Source organism: Penicillium citrinum, assembly GCF_028827155.1.
Source record: "Penicillium citrinum strain IBT 23319 chromosome Unknown utg000003l:1.0-4596430.0:1.0-4598250.0, whole genome shotgun sequence".
Lineage (NCBI taxonomy): Eukaryota > Fungi > Ascomycota > Eurotiomycetes > Eurotiales > Aspergillaceae > Penicillium > Penicillium citrinum.
In genome coordinates this window covers 3,512,738-3,527,361 of record NW_026622688.1, presented here as the reverse complement: position 1 = coordinate 3,527,361, position 14,624 = coordinate 3,512,738, and the positions used below count along the sequence as shown (strand labels likewise).

The following is a 14,624-nucleotide window of genomic DNA, read 5'->3' as shown; positions in this document are numbered from 1 at the left end:
CAACAATTCGCGTAGATCAAAATAATGAATGTAATCTATCTCACTAGAATTCTTAGTTTCCTGTCCTTATAGTTCGTCATGGATTCTCATTTCTCGCAGCCTTATATTTAGGGCGTCAACACAAAAATGCACCACGTGACTTACTGATGTCCGCCAAGAAATTCCGGCCCGCTAAAATTTATCTAAAGAAAAAAAAGTGACCGCGCAACAGTCGGCGAGCTTCGACACAACACGCTACTTTCCTCGTTATAGACGCTATGAGTGCTTAAGGGCTGACTTCGAAGCCCTTTTTGGAGAGAACGTTATTTGATTCTCGCCGCCTCATCCCCCGAATTCTATTTTTGCGCCTAATCAAACGAGTCGTTCCGAAACAGAGCTTTGGCTTCCAACACCGTAGCCATGGATATTCACCGTTGTCGATTCGTTTCATATAACCCGCAAGCGATTAACTCGCTTGCCTTCTCCCATCCTCCCTCGATTGATACCGCCGGTCGAGGTGTTCCCACCCTCCGACTTGCAGTTGGTCGTGCGAACGGCGATATCGAAATATGGAACCCAATGCGCGGCGCCTGGTTCCAGGAGACAATGCTCCGAGGAGGAAAGGACCGGAGCATTGAAGGCTTAACTTGGACTCTGGATCCTTCCCAAGATGGCCCAGACGGGTCCAAGCTGCCTGGAAAGCTACGCCTATTTAGCATTGGTTATTCTTCCGCCGTCACCGAGTGGGACCTTGAACAGGGAAGACCTCTGCGTCACTCTAGTGGGAACTACGGAGAGATATGGTGCCTTGCGGCCCAGCCACGCTGGCAACCGACTAAGAGAGGCAAGGATGGGAAATTTCTGCCTCCCGCAGAAGGCGAATATACAGGCCAGCACTTGGCCGCCGGATGCGCTGATGGGTCGATTGTAATTTTGTCCACTGCAGATGACGACTTGAAGTTCCTCCGTTTGATGCGCCCTTCGACAAAGAGGGCTCGTGTGCTCAGCGTGGCTTTCCAGAACCGACACACCATCGTCGCAGGCTATGCTGATAGCTCTATTCGTCTATTCGATATCCGAAATGGCCAGCAGCTTCGCACAATCTCACTTGGAAAGGGTCCCGCCGGCGGTCCTCAAGAGTTGCTGGTTTGGTCTGTCAAGTGTCTGCCAGATGGTACTATAGTCTCTGGAGACTCTGCCGGTGAAATCCGCTTCTGGGATGCCAAGAACTATTCCCTCGCACAGCGTCTCCAAGGCCATTTGGCAGATGTGCTTGATTTGGCTGTCAGCGCCAACGGAGATACTGTTGTCAGTGGTGGAGCGGACCAGAGAACTGTTGTTTTCCGCAAGAAAGAAAGTGATAAAGGCGACAAGAAGGCCCGCTGGGCGGAAGTCATGCACAGAAGATACCATTCGCATGATGTTAAGACTTTCGCCGTCTATGAGACGAAGGATATTAGCATTGCTGTCTCTGGAGGTAAGTCATTAGCCAGATAGTCTTTTTTGGCCTCGCAAAACGCTCATACGTTATCTCTAGGACCCGACGCTACACCGATCGTCCTGCCTCTGCGTGAATTCGGAAAAGAGCATCACCGAAAGCTCTCCAGCTTGCCTCAAATCCCGCAATTGACCTCTTCGCCTTCCTCTCGCCTGGTCATGAGCTTCTGGGACCGAGAAGTCAGTCTATGGCGCGTATCACGCGGCCCAACCTCGCAGCACGAGAGTATTGATGGCCAAAGGCACAGGCTAGTCGCAAAGGTTATGGTCCAGGTAAGAGGAATATCCTCCCAATGAATATAGCCCATTTACTTGTTACTCACATTTCTGTCAACCTATAGGGCGAAGAGAACATCACCTCCGCGATGCTTTCCTCTGATGGAAGGATTCTCGTAGTCGCAACCGTCTCTGATGTTAAGATTTTCACAGTCCGCCGACGTAAAGGCGATGAGAAGGGAGCGTTACGGGTTCAGAAAATTGATGTTCCCAAGGCTCTTTCAAGCGAGGGTGCACGCCTCGTCACCATCTCCCCTGATAGCCGATGGCTCTGTGTGATCCGTCCGAATAGCGAAGTCTATGTCGCTAGAATTCAACCCTCTTCATCCGCAACCGAGAAGCCGCAGGTCATCCCGCAGCTCGCAAATCTCAAACGTGCTCCTCGACATGCCCGACACGAAAAGCATTCTCATGGTACTTTGGGTAATTATGAGCGTATCATTCGATCTGTTGTTTTTTCTGAAGATAGCGCAATCCTTGCTGCTGGTGATCTGTCGGGATGCATTGATACATGGGCGCTGAGCAATGAAATTGCATCTCAAGCAAACGGCAAGACCAAGAGCAATGGCGCTACCGACTCTGACGATGATTCATCTGATGACGAGGACGAGAATATTGCAATTGAGGGTGAGCGTTGGCTCCCGGCGGCTTCTGAATCGCCCATACCCCGAATGAAGTCCGGAATTACTCTGCTGTCTTTCCGCCCTGCTAGTCCTCCAACGAACACCCTGACCAATGGCACTGGTCCCAAAGCGTCAGCTGGCCAAGACCGCTTGATGGTTGTCACCAGCGAGCATCAGCTTATTGAGTTTGAGGTCCTTACCGGGAAGCTGTCCCACTGGTCAAGACGCAATCCAAAGGCCTGTCTCCCTGCTGAGTTCCGGGGTGTCAAGGATCGTGCAATGGGCTGCATCTGGGACCTTTTCGAGGGTCGTGAGCGTCTCTGGATGTACGGAACATCATGGTTGTGGATGTTTGATCTGCTGCAGGATTTCCCTACCCCCGAGGAGATGGAGGCCGAAGAGAAGAAGTCTTCAAACCAAATCGCTAAGGCTTCGAAACGCAAGCGTGATCCGCTGGATGAAGAGGAGAATAATCGCAAGAAGCCCAATAGTGGTGCTGGAGACAAGATCCCTCGATCACAAATGGATATTCATCTGGGTACTAAGGTGCGCAAGATTGTTGGAAGTGACGAATCCCAGGGTGAGTGGATCTCACTGGACCAAGAACGCCCACGAGTCCCTGGCGAAGATGATGAAGCATACGACTACGACGAGACATTTACTGTAGGCAATGATGCCAATCTCGCTCGACTTCGTCGCGAGGACGGGTCCACCATTGAGAACGGGACTCCTAAGAAGGGAACCTCTAAGAGCAAGCCCAGTTCCGACGCCAATCAGAACGCAGATGCTTCTAAGAAATCGCTGGTCACGACCAATGGCAACCTATCGCAGCCTACACGACGTTGGTGGCACACATACAAGTATCGTGACCTTCTCGGTATAGTTCCCCTAAGTTCTCTGTCTGATGACGAGCAGGGGCAGGGTCCAAGTGGGAACCTCGAGGTGGCACTGATTGAACGACCTATGTGGGACGTTGAGCTGCCCGGCAAATATGTGAAGGATTATGAGTGAATTTAAAATGGTGGCAATGTTTTGGTGACTGGGGCTTTGTATCTGTTTTCCTGTACGATGTGGGAGGCAGTGCCGTTTGACGTCAGACCATTTTGTTGTAAGATGGTTGAATTTGGAGCACATTTGGCGCTTTGTATATGGATTTGGGAATTTTTAAAATAGACATATCTTTCATGCAAAAGTCCCTTCTTGTTGATACAAACCATGGGAAATAGACTGCAGTAGAAGTAAAAAAGTAAACAAAAGCAGGTGATTTCACCCCAATTCGGTACTCTGCGGGGGGCTTGCCCAACCATCTTCCAAACTGCCCGACATCTCCTTCCCATTCTCTCCCATTCTCTCCCTTCGCCATCTTACTTCAATCATCATTTCTGAGGTTTGACTTCCTGGCGTTTCTTTTCTCGTTCCAAAGGGACCGGGGAGCTACTGGCTTCTTGGTGTCTTCCACGAAAATTATTTGTCTCAGAACGCTCAGCCATTGTCCGGCTTCCCCGCTTATCGGAAGTGGCCTTATCGTCAGCAGCTCGTCAGGCTGACCTGTTCGACTTGCTTGATCTTCCTGACCTTCAATACTTGTCGAAGAGAGGTCTACCTGAACATCTTAGAAACGGAAATACTGTCCCGAATTCCCAAGCAAAAAGCTCAACTGAGTCCCGAGCGAACTGTAGAGTTGCGGAGCTCTTGTTACGCGGGGTACTCGGGTTGCGACCTCATAGAATAGCCAGCGCCAGCACCAGCTGCAGAGCAGATTACTTCCGATTCTTTGCTTTTCCGATACCTCTGTTGAACCTTTTACCTTATCACCTCCCTCTAACCTTCAGCAAACTTATTTGAACCGAATCACGTTTGCATATCCTATGAGAAACAGCAATCTACCGTAACGCACTCACAATCAGAAACATGGGTATTGCATACAACGTCTACCTGACCTCTAATAAGATCTTCGGCTGCAAGAACTGCAAAACACACCTTGCAGACTACGATGATATCATAAGTCGAGTGAGTTTCCATTGTCATCGCTGCTATCACCTATTTCCGACGCCACCTTCAATAGAGCTAACTTCTATCCCTTTCTACTAGAACTTTCGTGGTCAACATGGCAAGGCCTACCTTTTCAACACGGTCGTTAATGTAACTGCGTCCGAGGCAGTGGAGCGCAGCATGACAACTGGTCGACACGTCGTTCGTGATATTGCGTGTCGACAATGCAAGGAAACGGTAGGATGGAAGTACGACAAGGCCTACGAAAGCTCCGAGAAATACAAGGAGGGAAAATTTATTCTCGAAGAGGAGCTGCTTTGCGTGGTTTGCTGAAAAGGCTTGCTCTGCAATCTAGCTGCTTTAGCTGAGGGAGATACCGATATTACCATTACGCCACTGATTCCGAATTGACGACCGCATAATTGAACCAGGTTTCACTCCAAGCAAGTTTTACTTTGGCGCATGAGATCAGTGCACTCAGCGTCGGAACTTCCATATCACCATGATTTTTAGGATGGCTTGCAACTGAAACATCGACTCTAGCGTCTTCTTTGAGGCTTTGCTTCCAAATCGTTTACTTTTGCCAGACTGACACATCGGGAACTTTTTCTTCTTTCTTCGCTGTGTTTATTGTATTCTTCAGTTTCCATGTCCGGCTATGGTGTTTTTTGAATGGTATTTTTTGCTACCCGAGGGAATGGATTTAACGAAATGTGCCTGACCGAGCTTGCTGTATGAATCATTTTGCAGGACAAGGATTCTCAAACGATCGAGGAGACCAACCGAAGGCATTTCTTTCTTTAGATTTGCTTCCTTGGACTTATAAATCAACTTACTACACTATCCTCCCTTCGTAAGCCTGGTGCTACTATTCAAATTCCCGTAATGATCATTGTACTGGATACTATCAAATAGTATGATATCGCCAACCTGTGATTAGAAGCTGTTCCCATACAAAGAGCGGCTGGAAATTGATAATCAGATCCTCGCTCGACACTAAGTCACCTCGAACTGCTTGACCCGCACTGGTACCTACGCAGTACTATTAGGTGCTATCTTCTTCATTTGAAGTTGCAATCCCCATATATTCAACCACACCCGCAATTCTTTGATGTGGAGAAGCCCATTTCACCGTGCCAAAAAGTGTATAGACCCACCACACAGAAAGACGCATACGAACAGACCCGCAAATTCCTTCATTGGAGTATTCTTTCTCGCAGAAAATCCGCTCGAAAAAACCGCGCCTTACGCGCCCTACGCAATATGGTTCCAATCAATGTAGAATTCCAATACTTTCAGCGGGGTTGACTTTCATCTCGCTAGGCCGGGCCGGTTATCTCCGTGCCGAAAGGCTTCAATCCCTTTCTCTTTTCAAAGCCGAGCTAAGCTTTTGATCATTATTCTATTCTGCCATACATAGAACGATCAGGACAAGATGGCTACCAATCCTTCGGTGGGAACTATGCAAGCGGTAGTTTTTAAGGAACCGTTCAAGGTGGTGGTTGAGCAGCGGCCAATCCCCACAGTGCAGGACCCCGAAGATATCATCGTCAAGGTGAAATATACGGCACTATGCGGGAGGTATGTTCACTGCCTTAGGGATTACCAGGTACCTTTGTGGAATCAAACATACTGATACTGTTTTTGAATCAGTGATCTGCATGTCTATCGTGGCATTGAGCCTAGTCCCCCGGGTCCTATCATGGGCCATGAGTTTATGGGAGAGGTTGTCGAAGTGGGTAGTGATGTAAAGAGTCTCCAGAAGGGAGACCGTGTGGTCAGCGCTTTCACCACCTCGTGGTATGTACTCCAACTCACGTGGTTATGAGATTGAAAGCTGTCATTATCAAGTTGAGGAATCTGACGGGTTTGACAGCGGTAAATGCTTCTACTGCAAGCAAGGGTACTCTTCTCGTTGCGAAAAGAGCACTCTCTTCGGATGTGAGGTACTGGATGGCGGCCAGGCTCAATATGTAAGTACTTCTTACTATGATGCTTCCTTCAGAGGACGAGTGAACTAAAGCCATCTGAAAAGGTCCGGGTTCCCAACGCCGAGGGCACTGCCATGAAGGCGCCTGAAGGGGTGGACGAGAAATATCTCGTTCTCCTCGGCGACATCTTTCCTACAGGATACTTTGCCGCTTACAATGCATTGAAGAACTCGACTCCTGAACAGATCGCCGAACAAACCGTCGTGGTCATTGGTCTGGGTCCAGTTGGTCTCTGTGCCTTGATCAATGCTCTGGAATTCAAGCCTAAGCATATCTTAGCGGTTGACTCAGTCCCTTCGAGACTTGAACTTGCTAAGTCACTCGGCGCTGAGCCATGGAACTTCATGACAGACCGTGAAGGATTGGACAAGCGCGTGAAGGAACTGACTGAGGGACGTGGTGCTGATGCTGTCATTGAAGTCGTCGGATTGAGTCCCGCGCTGCGTACAGCCTATGAATTACTTCGACCTTGGGGAACAATTAGTAGCGTTGGGGTGCATAATGCTGAGGTGAGAAAAGAATTTTTGGACATTCACATTGATCCTGAGAAGAAATTTGTCGCTGATTTTATGCCATCTTAGATTCCGTGGGACGGCAATGATGCTTATAACAAGAACCTCACTGTTCAGATGGGCCGGTGCCCTGTTCGATCAGTCACTCCTCAAGCATTGGAGAACCTCAAGAAAAACCAACACAAACTCGGGTGAGTATCTGGAGATTCATCGCTATTCCTTTGAGATCCATGACAGATCCAATTTGGCTGACTTTTCTTTTTTCTTTTTTTTTCGCAATAGTTTCATGACAGACAAGATCATGCCGTTGTCTCAGGCTGTGGAGGCGTACGAGTTATTCAATGCGATGAAAGTGCAAAAGGTTGTCTTCATTGCAGATGAGTAAATCTGTTATCATAAACGTAATAGATAGATATCCTATTTAGAATGAGTAAATAAAAAAATGGAGATAAAATGAGGAATGAATACAATAGATGATACATCCAAGCGTGGCGAGTCAAGCGAAAAGGACGAGCGTCTCCGCTTTACTCTTTCTTCCTCTTCTTTTCGCCCTCCGAACTTCTTCACTTTCTTCTTCTTTCACGCCTTCATCTTCTTCTCTCCAACTCCCCTCCTTTTCTCTCTCTCTCTCTCCTCCATCTCTTTTTTCCTCCTTTTCCCTTTCCCTCCCGAAACATCCTCTTCCTTTTCTACTCTCTCCTCCTTTACCACCTCTTCTCTCCTCTTCCCCTCCTCTTTCACTCCTCTTTAACCACCACCGCCTTTCCCCTCCTCACACTGTGATTTCTCCACTTCGCTCGACCCTCCATCGGTAGGTTAATTCATTTCTATCCATCCCCGTCGCGTTGACTATTTTGCATGGATTACTTTTCTTTCCACATTCTAGTCAGTCATATAATGCGATATAATATCTGCGCTGTTCTCCATTCAAGGCAGTGAACTGATTATGACGTTCCTTAGATCTCCCCTCCATCCACCTAGCGACCGTGTGACTTCCCACCAGTTGTGATTTTATCCTATTTCGACCCCCTTTTCACTTTACCTCATCCTACTCCTGTTTCGATTACCTCCAAAAAAATGGCTACTACCGAAGTTCACCAAACTACCGTTGTCGAGGAGCCCATGCCCGATGCTTTCAATGATACCCTGGGCGAGACGGAGGCCCTCGATGTCACCCCCAAGACCGACGAAGAGTATGCTCAGTCTATGCTGACTTTGCGCGCGATTGTCTCGTCTAAGGAAGCCGGTGTTATCATCGGCAAGGCTGGCAAGAACGTTGCTGATCTGCGCGATGAGACTGGAGTCAAGGCTGGTGTGAGCAAGGTCGTTCCCGGCGTTCATGACCGTGTCTTGACTGTCACCGGTGTCCTTGAAGGCACCGCTCGCGCCTATGCGATCGTGGCCAAGGGTCTTCTTGAAGGTGCCCCTCAAATGGGTATGGGTGGCATCGTCTCTAACAATGGAACCCACCGTGAGTTCTTTTCCTTTTCCCTATTGCCTTGAAAAATTTGGCGATCTTTATTCTACTAGTGAGACATTTTTGTCATTTCTGGTTGATAAAATGATTTAAGAAATATGTCTGCTTCCAAACTATCGCAGATCATGCTAACCACTCTTATTCTAGCCGTTCGCCTCTTGATCTCCCACAACCAAATGGGCACTATCATCGGACGCCAAGGCCTGAAGATTAAGCATATCCAGGATGCCTCTGGCGTGCGCATGGTTGCTCAAAAGGAGATGCTCCCTCAGTCCACTGAACGAATCGTGGAGGTGCAGGGCACCCCCGAAGGTATCGAGAAGGCTGTTTGGGAAATCGGCAAGTGTCTCATCGATGACTGGCAGCGTGGCTCCGGTACAGTTCTTTATAACCCCGCTGTTCGTGCTTCTCTTGGTCAGCAGCCCGCCCAAAACAACAACTCAGTGAGCGGTAATGGTTACACAAGCCGTCAGTACAATCGCACCGGTAACGGTGCCGACTTCAGCGACAACAGTGGCTATAACCGTCGACCCAGCTCGGACGCCGGCAATCGTGGATACCCCTTGGTGACTGAAGATGGCGAAGAAATTCAAACCCAGAACATCAGCATCCCAGCGGACATGGTTGGCTGTATCATTGGTCGTGGCGGCAGCAAGATCACCGAGATCCGCCGAAGCTCTGGTGCTCGCATTTCGATCGCCAAGGCTCCGCATGACGAGACCGGCGAGCGGATGTTCACGATTATGGGAAGTGCCCAGGCGAACGAGCAGGCCCTCTTCCTGCTTTATGAAAACCTCGAGGCCGAGAAGACTCGCCGCAGCCAGCTGCCCCAGGAGTAATTATATTATTCACTGGACACTGGCAGGGAGTCTTAAGAGGGACGGGTTCCCTTTGTTTTTTGCTTAAACCTTACGACTTCGGAGACTGTCGGTCATGATCAGCGGCGGTCATGTGTAAGCGAGTTCGTTCGATTTCTGTTAATTATTTTATTCTCTTTCGATTCCTACTTCTACTCGCGATCGGATCCGCGTTTGTCTTTTAGCCTTTATGCAGAACGTGCATCTCAGTGCTTGCGGATTTAATACTTCCTTTTCCACGGTAATAGGAGAGCTTAGGGCTTGACGGCATAATCCATCCCACTCCCTCTGGGGTCTGCTACGTTGCCATCGATGAATGGTATTATCAACGCACTTGAACTCGATACATCGCCACATTCCTGGACATGGTCGTCATTCCTACTAGCTATGTCATATCTTGCTTCCTCTTCTCCGGTGGGTGTATTACTACTTCCAAGTGGTGTGCACCTGTACAGGCTGTTCGCATATGCTGTGGCATACCATCATGTGACCTCTACTACTAGTACTCCCACTCCCTCCTATATCTACCTACTAGCTCCGTCATCTCTACCAATACACACACACTTCTTGCGCATTGTATTTACTAGTATCTCCATAACAGACAGAATTTTACTGTCCATATGCAGGCATATAATGTCTGTCAAGCACAGTAAACTGGAGAGCCCTTGGAAGGCTGTTCAAAACTTCAAGTTGGGAAGCATAGTCCGGTGCCTAGCTATACAACGGCTCGAACATCTAGATATACAGTGTATAAAGGACGCACTTTCTAACATCACCTAGTAAAATCTCTAGACGTGACTTTGGGATCTATCTACAACAGCCCTGAAGAAAAGTTCTAAACATACATAGTACCAGAAAGGTAGACAAGCAAGCCTTTACTTTGGAAAGTATAAAGCCAACCTGTTTCATTATTGGTACCTAACTAACATATATAGGTATGTTGTAGTAGATCAGAATAGTATAGCCAAGCTGCAGCTATATCTTGTGCTTCACTACACAAGTTGTGTACTTTTTCTAAATCCAAATTTGATCTTGTGAAATCTGAACTCCCAAAGATATCACTAATACAACTTGTATGAAAAACATGTCAATTAACATCAATGCAAATCTTGGTATCAAATATAACCTCAACCCCCATATCATAGAAAAGAAAGACAGGTGAAATTCAGAATCAGCTGCTCACTTGCTGATAACTTGTCCGGGTCTGACCCCATTGACTTTGTCGCCATTTATTCTTCAGACTGTCCATTTCTTGCAGATCATCATGTGTCTGACCATCGTCTAAACCGCGTTGAAGGCGTCCCTTCTGGCGCTGGCGCCGACACCACCATCCAAATGCAGCGAATATTATAAGACCGGCGGCGGCTGCACCACAATAAACGCCAATATGTGCTCCATTAGATAGATCATTCCACTTTTGAGATAGTGTTTTCTTCGGTTTCTTGTTTATCTCAGCCTGTGCAGTTGAGTTTCCCCTAGGGTATTCGTCAGATTAGCCCTAACAATTACTAGAGAGTATAGGGTCACTCACTCGATAACTTTGATACTGTTGTAAGTACCGGATTGGTTGAAATATGTATATTCTTTCCCGGAATGAAAGTCTTGAACGCGGATTCTTTGGACAGTCATGGTGAAAGGGAGATCAGACCAATCCACCAATCCACCACCCCATTCAATATTTCCCACAGATTGTGACTGGATCCCAACAGGCCAGTTACTGACTTTGACTCTGCATGGTGTCTGAGGGTAATTTTTGCCGTAGACAGTCAATGGCTCCGAATAATTAACCGTCCGCACTTTTGTGCCGTCAATCCACCACTCAAGCCTATCTTTGTCCCAGTAGGATGTATAGTTATGAAATTCCGTGTCTGCATTTGCAACCGGATGAATTCCACCACGATCACTTGTTGTAGTGTTTCCTTTTCCAAAGAAATCCGATTGAACGGCACTGGTGTTATAACCAACCCATTCCCAGTCAATCTCATCTAGGTCATCCGATTGCAAGATAACGCTGCTGATGATTCCCGCGCCCTTGGCCATCTTAACGTGAGCCTCCATAACCCCGAAAAAGATATAGAAGTTGGACTGTAGAAGAGTCGATCCATTTTCTTTCGTGATCTTGAAATCGGCTCCCTCATCGGTGTAGTCAAGTGTTCCGGTTGCCATATCCCAAAGTTCACCGTCTAGCGTCGAATTGAACCACCATGTATGTTCGGTGCCGAGGGCAGGATCGGGATCGCATGTTGTATTTGTGAGTGGATTACAAGAGGTTTGTTCATCTGCAATAACGAAGATGCTCTGAAATACGGTAATGGCGAGGATAACGAGATATGAGAATGATATCATGTTGAAATGACGGGATATAGATTGGCGTTCAGCCTAACACTGCGAGAATCCCTGCTATCTTGGTGCATCGAAGACCAGCCCAATCACTTAGGTGAAGAGGAAAGAGATTGTAAATTTCTACAGAAGGCCAATTTCAAATTTTTTCTCAGGGGCCTTAGTGACTGGGATAATTTTAGCCACATAATAGCTCTTTGGGGAATCAAGAAAAAGAGACCAATAAGCGAGACTACATACTAGCCCCAATCGGAAATCTCGAGGTGTATACTTCAAGCACCCCTTTGATTTCTTCAGGCACCAGTCGAAAAGAAAGCTGTTCGATGAAATCCCAGAACGTGAATAGAGAGAAAAAAAGACATGACTTATACTGAGAGGACTCTCTCTACGTTCTGTAGGTACATATCCCAATCTTCTACCGATTTGACCACCATATATGAAGCCTTTTGATTTCTTCTTCTCTGCCGTTAGAAGTTGAGATCTGATCAAACTCCGACTGCTAAGACTTCCTCCGAGCGGGCAAATATCCACAATAATAAAGACCCATCTCCATCCGAAAGACCCCATTGGCAATATCTCGAATGTTTCTCGAAAAGATCCACAATGCGGACGTAAGTTCCTCATTTAGCTCCATTAGTAATGACTAAGCATATATAGAACTGCCTAACATCGTTAGAGGCGTCGTCAACTATACTAAAGTGGAGGCTTAAGTGGCTGTTTCTGGAATTCTATTGGTGAGAGCAGAATTTATTTAGGTCAAGCTTCTCAGATAGTCAGGAACATGATGGATATGGTGTTACCTCCCGGAGTAGCTTGAATCATGCCCCTCGGAGATAGGCAAGTGGGCTAACCATTGACTATCGACTACTAATAGAGAAACTGATAAGGATTTCTTTGCAAACTGGAGATATCATTGGATTGAACAACACCATCTCGACGTTACCATCCAGTCACGCTCCCACGACGAGGGAGTGTTGGGTGATTCTTTGATAGATACTTCTCTATCGTTGAAGAACGATGAGATCCCAGCACAACTCGGCTCTTATCATTTACTACCCCTAGAAAATGGCTGTTATTTGCAATTGTTTGAGGAATACCAGGTTTGTGTACGATATACCTGGTGGAAGAGGTTCTTGGGAGGCTATCTAAGCCATGTTTGGTGTTTATCGGCGTCATTTCACTGATTTTGGGGCTATCTGGTCTCAAGTTCTACGAAACAGGTGGTACTGTGCATTTGATCATCAATAATCAAGTTGGGTTCACCACAGACGCCGACTCTGTGCGAACTTCACCTTATGCATCAGATATAGCAAAAAGCATTTCTGCTCCCATATTCCATGTCAATGCAGGCGATGTTGAATCTGTAGTGTTCCTTTGCAAATTGGCTGCGGATTATCGGGCAAGATTTGCAAAGGATTGTTGGGTAGATATGATTTGCTATCGAAAGCACGGTCATAATGAGATGGACCAGCCGTCCTTCACTCAGCCGATGATGTACGAACAGATCAAGAAGAAGGTTCCCCATCTGGAATCCTACACCGAGAAATTGGCTCGAGAAGGTGTGGTGATGGTGGAGGAAGCCAATCAGATGGAGACAAGAGTATGGGAGGAAATGACTATGAGTCTCGAAAATAGCAAAGACGCGAAGGCTCTTGAGCGGGAATGTCTCACAGCCTCCTGGAAAGACATGAAGACATCAAAGGAAGTAGTTGAAGAGCACCTCCCAGCCAAGTCAACCGCTGTCGCGCACGATGTAATCGGAGCAATTGCAAACAAGCTTGGTGTACCTGAAGAGCCGTTTGAGGTGCATAAGAGTCTAAAGCGAATTCTTGAAAAGCGTCAGCAGGGGATATTAGATGATCAGAATATTGACTGGGCTACTGCTGAAGCTCTAGCAATGGGCAGTCTCTGCCTCGAAGGTTATCACGTCCGTGTTTCCGGTCAAGATGTTGAGCTCGGTACTTTCTCACAACGCCATGCTGTTCTTCACGATCAAAGGGATGGAGAGGTCTATCTACCACTGAACCACCTGAGCTCAGAACAAGGTGAATTCACAGTTGGCAATTCCTCGCTAAGTGAATACGGCGTAATGGGCTTCGATTATGGATACTCTTGTATGTATCCAAAGGCCCTAGTGATGTGGGAGGCACAGTTCGGTGACTTTGCGAACAATGCACAATGTATTATCGACCAATTTATCTCGTCTGCAGAGAGCAAATGGCTTTTACGCTCGGGGCTTGTCTTATCTTTACCTCAAGGTTTCGATGGACAGGGACCAGAGCATTCTTCAGCTCGGATGGAACGTTTCTTACAGCTCTGCAGCGAAGATGGCCGCTTTTTCCCTGGAAAAGCACAGTCTGAAAGACAACATCAGCATGCAAATATTCAAGTAGTTAGATGACTACTCCGGCTAATCTTTTCCATGTGCTAAGGCGACAGTTGCACAGCGATTTCCGGAAGCGTAAGTCCAATTTGATAAAAACCCAAAGAAGAAAAAAATGTATAACTAACTCATTTAACATAACAGCCCTCGTTTTATTCTTCTCAAAGTCTCTCCTACGCCATCCTGTAGTGAAGTCTCAAGTAGATGACTTCATAGGAGCCTCCCAGTTCCAGCCTGTGATTCCTGACCCAACACTTGGAACTACAATCGCTGAACCATCGGGCATCAAGAGGGTCATCTACTGCTCAGGGCAGGTTTATTTTGCACTCGCAAACTACCGGGAGACGCACGGGGTAACAGACACAGCCATTAATCGCATCGAAGAGCTACACCCTTTCCCTTGGGAACAGACACGAGAGAATCTCCCCCAGTACACCACTGTTTCTGATATAGTTTGGTGCCAGGAGGAATCTGTAAATGATGGGCCTTGGTCATTTGCAAAGACCCGTTTTGAGACCATTTTCGATACCCTTGATCAACACAAGGGTCGTCGTCTACGGTTTGCAGGCCGTGAAGCTACTCCCAGTGTTGCTACAGGCTTTGGTAAAGAGCACCGGGAACAGGAAGCTACCTTGCTGAACGAAGTATTGCTGAACGAAGTATTGCTGAACGAAGTATTTCAACGCTCAGAATGAGT

The 14,624-nt window shown here is 47.3% G+C and overlaps 6 protein-coding genes across 6 annotated transcripts; 5 read left to right on the top strand and 1 right to left on the bottom strand.

Moving 5' to 3' along the window:
- Window positions 1-399: 399 nt before the first annotated feature.
- ura7 (small subunit rRNA maturation protein UTP4) lies at window positions 400-3,386 on the top strand (the record flags this gene model as incomplete). Its single annotated transcript, XM_056643460.1, has 3 exons — window positions 400-1,456; window positions 1,517-1,749; window positions 1,818-3,386. 3 exons carry the CDS (start codon window positions 400-402, stop codon window positions 3,384-3,386), a joined length of 2,859 nt encoding a protein of 952 aa, XP_056502872.1.
- Window positions 3,387-4,286: 900 nt separating this feature from the next.
- N7469_004539 (putative Yippee zinc-binding protein Moh1) lies at window positions 4,287-4,700 on the top strand (the record flags this gene model as incomplete). The annotated part of the gene is made up of 2 exons (XM_056643459.1): window positions 4,287-4,385; window positions 4,467-4,700. The coding sequence occupies 2 exons, from the start codon at window positions 4,287-4,289 to the stop codon at window positions 4,698-4,700; spliced, it is 333 nt and encodes a 110-aa protein (XP_056502871.1).
- A 1,102-nt stretch (window positions 4,701-5,802) lies between these two features.
- Window positions 5,803-7,255, top strand: N7469_004538 (alcohol dehydrogenase family protein; the record flags this gene model as incomplete). The annotated part of the gene is made up of 6 exons (XM_056643458.1): window positions 5,803-5,948; window positions 6,021-6,167; window positions 6,244-6,340; window positions 6,403-6,867; window positions 6,940-7,061; window positions 7,153-7,255. The coding sequence occupies 6 exons, from the start codon at window positions 5,803-5,805 to the stop codon at window positions 7,253-7,255; spliced, it is 1,080 nt and encodes a 359-aa protein (XP_056502870.1).
- A 692-nt stretch (window positions 7,256-7,947) lies between these two features.
- N7469_004537 (KH domain-containing protein) lies at window positions 7,948-9,186 on the top strand (the record flags this gene model as incomplete). The annotated part of the gene is made up of 2 exons (XM_056643457.1): window positions 7,948-8,341; window positions 8,495-9,186. 2 exons carry the CDS (start codon window positions 7,948-7,950, stop codon window positions 9,184-9,186), a joined length of 1,086 nt encoding a protein of 361 aa, XP_056502869.1.
- Window positions 9,187-10,375: 1,189 nt separating this feature from the next.
- Window positions 10,376-11,550, bottom strand: N7469_004536 (glycoside hydrolase family 16 protein; the record flags this gene model as incomplete). The annotated part of the gene is made up of 2 exons (XM_056643456.1): window positions 10,376-10,679; window positions 10,736-11,550. 2 exons carry the CDS (start codon window positions 11,548-11,550, stop codon window positions 10,376-10,378), a joined length of 1,119 nt encoding a protein of 372 aa, XP_056502868.1.
- Window positions 11,551-12,147: 597 nt separating this feature from the next.
- N7469_004535 (Dehydrogenase E1 component) lies at window positions 12,148-14,622 on the top strand (the record flags this gene model as incomplete). The annotated part of the gene is made up of 5 exons (XM_056643455.1): window positions 12,148-12,155; window positions 12,419-12,644; window positions 12,752-13,899; window positions 13,977-14,005; window positions 14,072-14,622. The coding sequence occupies 5 exons, from the start codon at window positions 12,148-12,150 to the stop codon at window positions 14,620-14,622; spliced, it is 1,962 nt and encodes a 653-aa protein (XP_056502867.1).
- Window positions 14,623-14,624: the final 2 nt, after the last annotated feature.